At 32.8% G+C, this 4,591-nt stretch overlaps 1 protein-coding gene across 1 annotated transcript; it reads right to left on the bottom strand.

Annotated features, from left to right (window-relative positions):
• Positions 1-708: 708 nt before the first annotated feature.
• Positions 709-2,067, bottom strand: LOC143063958 (protein HEXIM1-like). The gene has a single exon (XM_076236419.1). It carries the CDS (start codon positions 1,958-1,960, stop codon positions 1,109-1,111), a length of 852 nt encoding a protein of 283 aa, XP_076092534.1. The 5' UTR covers positions 1,961-2,067; the 3' UTR covers positions 709-1,108.
• Positions 2,068-4,591: the final 2,524 nt, after the last annotated feature.

The following is a 4,591-nucleotide window of genomic DNA, read 5'->3' as shown; positions in this document are numbered from 1 at the left end:
ACAGTAAAAATCTTCAGTTAAAGGGGCACTAGCTGTGAAATTCATTGTAACCGATTTGACTCAAATTCTCATATTTGGTTTATAACAATGTAAAACATTTATCCAAACTATCAAAAGTCTAAAATAAACAGTTTACAGAGCATGGGGTAGATAATATATAAGTTCGTTTCGTGTGTATTTTAGTCCAGACGCCATCTAATTAACTATCGATTTGACCTCAGATGACCATATAAGCGATGTAAACAAAAATAAAGATACGAAAAGATTAAACCAACACGTGCAATTGCATTTTTATAGGTCTGTTTGATTTTATTTTATAGATTAAAAATAGATGTTTCTCATTGTTTTTAATCATATAAGAATGATTTTATGTGCATCGAATTAGTAATCAAATGATTTACCGTAGTTTCACTTTCATTGTTGACATTCTTTTTCTTTAAATAACCAGTACACGTACAATGCATGCGTTGTCAATCTCTAGCTAGGGGTTAACTTGAAGTTCACATGAATACCAGTTAGAATGATGATGACGTTTTCACTTGCAAGTGAATCAGTCAAAAATTATGTTTAATCGCTTATTTCAACAAAATTAAAGGAAATTGATTGCTAAAAGCAAATTATTATTTCATTATTCCAATTTGATTAATGATTGATCTAAAAAAAATCATACTTTATTTTTTTATATATATCGTAGCTAGTGCCCCTTTAACACAATTTTCTAATTGTAAATTATACATTATATCATCCAAAAAAAAAGAACACCTGTTTTTTTTTTATTCTTAATAAATTAAAGTTCCAACTTAAAAGTTTTCGGTCTAAAAAAAGGGAATAATAAAATGTTTCAACCTGCTCCCATTTAGAAAAAAAAATATTCATATTCAATTCATTTTTTTTTTCTCAATTTTACATGATATAGAGAAAAAAATTGTCGGAACTCGTTTGTTTAAAACTACAAGATAGTTGTTAAAAAAATATGATAAAATGTACTGAAAAGAGGAAAATCTACAAATTTATACATACACATGTAAAAAAAAAAATATCAGCACCTTGATTGGCTTGGAGGAGTTCATCTCTTCCTAACTCACAATGCAAGTCAAAATCTTCAGTTTTAATTAGATCCCTGATCTGATAATTTTCCAATTTCTTTTTTTAACAGTTCATTTTCCTCTTTTAATCTTCTGTTTTCTTCTTGAAATTTTTTCACTTCATCAAAATCCATAAACTCCTCTCCTCCAGAACTGAGCGACCCCGAACTTTCACCACTTTTGGAACGCATCTGACGTCTTCTGTACCTTTTTTCCAGTCGGTCAAGTTTAGATTCAAGTTCGACATAATCTTTGATTAATTCATCTTTGCTCATATTTCTTAATCTTTCTGCTGCCATATTATCGTATGTCTCTGTGAATTGATGTTCCTGATAAGAACTGTCATTTTCAATTTCCTCATCTTCTGTAGAAGTAAAAGATTCTTCGGAAGAATCAGTGCCCCCACCGGAACCTTCCCGCGACTCTCTAGAATTAATTCTATGGCAGTGTCCTTCTAAATGCAAATCTGGATTAATTTCCTCATTTTTAATATGATCCTCCATCAAATACTGGGTGGTATTATACGGCGCAACTGGGTGTCCGTGTTTAAATGCATCTTCCCTTTTCTGGTTAGCTCGAACTGCCTCCTTTTCTTCCAGATCCCGTCTTTCACTCCAACTTAATTTGTCATATGGTTTGTATTTCTTATGTTTCATACCACCCTTTGGTCGCCTCCTTCGTTTCTTCTTTTTCTCACATATGTCTATATCTTCAGAGTGGTTCCCGTCCACTGCCCCAACTCCATGGGGCGCCCCACAGGAGTTTCGATTTTCCTTTTCCCCATCTGGGACTTCTCTAAGAGGATTTGTTGTTTCCATTTTTTCGTCACCCCGTGAAAAGTCCGCTTCCATCATCGCTGAGCCGTTGACATTCATATACGTAAAGAATTTTATCAAAAGTAATAAATTTAGAAAAGTCAAAGATCATATTAGCGTGAAGTTCTTCGTCTGCTGTCTACGCGACAACTACCCGCAGATCAGCAACGTTGATATTTATATGAGTCAACAAAATATCCATCCGATATAAAACGTAAACCGTACAATCTAAATGTCGAGCGATTTCACTATGAATACGTTTTATTATGTGACAACATGTATTCCTCGTGATTAATTATCAATATCAGATTAAATCCGCAACAATGTTTAATTAAAATAACAATTAAAATCTGTATTCCAGAAAAAATCTGTAGTGTTTATTGTTGGAAGAAAGTAGTGCAAAATATATATGCGAATGGATATCATTTTAAGAAGGGAGAGCACTCTATCTCGTAAATAACAACTTTGCAGTTTATCTGTTCATTTTATTTTTTAGGAAGGGAATGTCATTTTCTTATTTTCTTATCTGGAGTTTTTGGGATTGATAACACACAATTTATGTTATTTTTGGGTCACAACCCTTTAATTTATATATTTGTTTTACCAAAGACATATAATTGTCTCTGGTTTGACAAACAGAACAGAATAGAATAATTGTATTAACCAAATTAGGGCCCCAGGAGGGCATATATATAGCCTACAAATATAATTGTTATTAACAATAACACATGGAAAACACATACGAAATACGTTTCTGGTTGAAACCGTCACTAAAAATAATATGGTTTAAACCGGTCTACAAAAGCACATATCTAATAGAGAAGACAGACACGGTAGAATGAAAAGTTGCATAACAAATTTAACATATTATTCAACTATTTCTGATGTTTAGACACCCTTATATGGAAAACGAAGGCAGTTTTAGTGTATTTAAACACGAAGATGTAAACTTATGTTTACTTAAAAGGTAACTGAGTGAAAAACAAAATGATACAAGGAAAATTAAAAAAGGAATGTCACGTAATTATATAAAATGCCGGGCAAAACACTAACACACCAAACGAATGGAAAACAACTGTCATATTCCTGACTTGGTACATGTAGAAGATGTAAGATATAAATTCAACTAAATTTCAGTTATCAGGATAAAACTCGAAGTTGAAGATTTGTCAGATGAAAAAAAGCTGCTGATATGGAAATTGTGTTTCTGCGCCTGTCCCAAGTCAGAAGGCTCTGACCTTTATTTGTCATGCATGATTTTTAATTTTAGTTTCTTATTTCAGAATTTAGTATGACGTCCATTATCAGTGAACTAGTTCACATTTTTGTAAAGGGACCAGTAGAAGCACGCCTCCGGTTGCGAGATTTTCTTGCTGTATTGAAGACCCATTGTGACCTTCGGCCGTTTTCCGCTTTTTGGTCAGGTTGTTGTCTCTTTGACACATCCCCCATTTCCATTCTCAATTTTATATTATACTGTTAATTAATCAATCTTTCATCGAAAGGCTGCATTGCCGCGAATAATTTTGAAAAGAAACCCATATATTTTTTTTCTTCAAATTATACCCAAAACAAAATGGTGTTGCAATAACGTTGGTTTAATGCCTAATCTTATCCATTGTAACCCAATCTTGACTATTTTTGTCCAATATTTTCTATAATTATGTATCTTCCCATGCCGTTATTTTGCTTTTAGCCTATTACGATATTCAGTTTACCAGACAGATTGAGGTTGGCGTGTTGTTTTGCATTTACAAACACTTTTGTGTCTGAGGTGCGGGACTTTTGTTGATTAAACAAACACTAAACAACACCAGAGTAGTCTTGTTAGAGGTGTAATAACAATTATAGGGATAACTGGTCGAGAACAAAGGGAAACTATTTCTTCTCGTAATTGAACGTGCTAGTCTTGCAGCACATCAGCACATTATTGAAGATTTTCAAAGTAAATGTTAAGATGAAATGCAACAATAAACACATTGTATAGTTTACAGTTTTTTGTATACATGAAAGTGTACTGTTTCGTTTACATTATTATAAAAAAAACACACTCTTTTATTAAACTGTCTGTTGTTTACACACAAGTTAGTATGGAGATATAATTAATAATCTCTTAAAATACAAGGTGTTAATATTGCAATGAAATGGAAAGAGAATTGAGTCACTTTTGTTATTCAACGGAATATACGAAGTCAAGGGACAGAACTCTAAAAGATCACTGACACGTTTGCGTCAAAACCATTTAAATAATATGATTATAACCTCCTTAGTAGCACAGATTATTGTTACCACATTTCCAGTTAACCAGAACAATCTTCTACAGGTCCACCTGACTTTTTTTTTTATATTGATCGTATTGTATGTGTTCTGAAAATGAGAAACAATGAGAAACAATGCAATGCATGCCACTGAACAACTATCAAGTAGTCAATCAGCTTGTAAAGCCCTTAAAATTATTATGCTGTGAGTTAATTAATACTCACAACCATTAAACCAATCTGTATCTCTCTTTCAGCGTTTGGTATTATTGCAAGTCACTTTGAAAACTCATGACATAAGTGTAAATTAATTTTGCTGTGGTTATCTGAAAATTGTGGTGGCCGGATGCAGCCATTTCTCCTTTTCGTGTTTTCGCGTTTTTTCCTTCCACTTTTCCAACGCGAAATCGGGAAATCGAGAAATCAAGAGAGC

Source organism: Mytilus galloprovincialis, chromosome 2, assembly GCF_965363235.1.
Source record: "Mytilus galloprovincialis chromosome 2, xbMytGall1.hap1.1, whole genome shotgun sequence".
NCBI lineage: Eukaryota > Metazoa > Mollusca > Bivalvia > Mytilida > Mytilidae > Mytilus > Mytilus galloprovincialis.
This window is presented reverse-complemented; position numbering and strand designations above follow the sequence as displayed.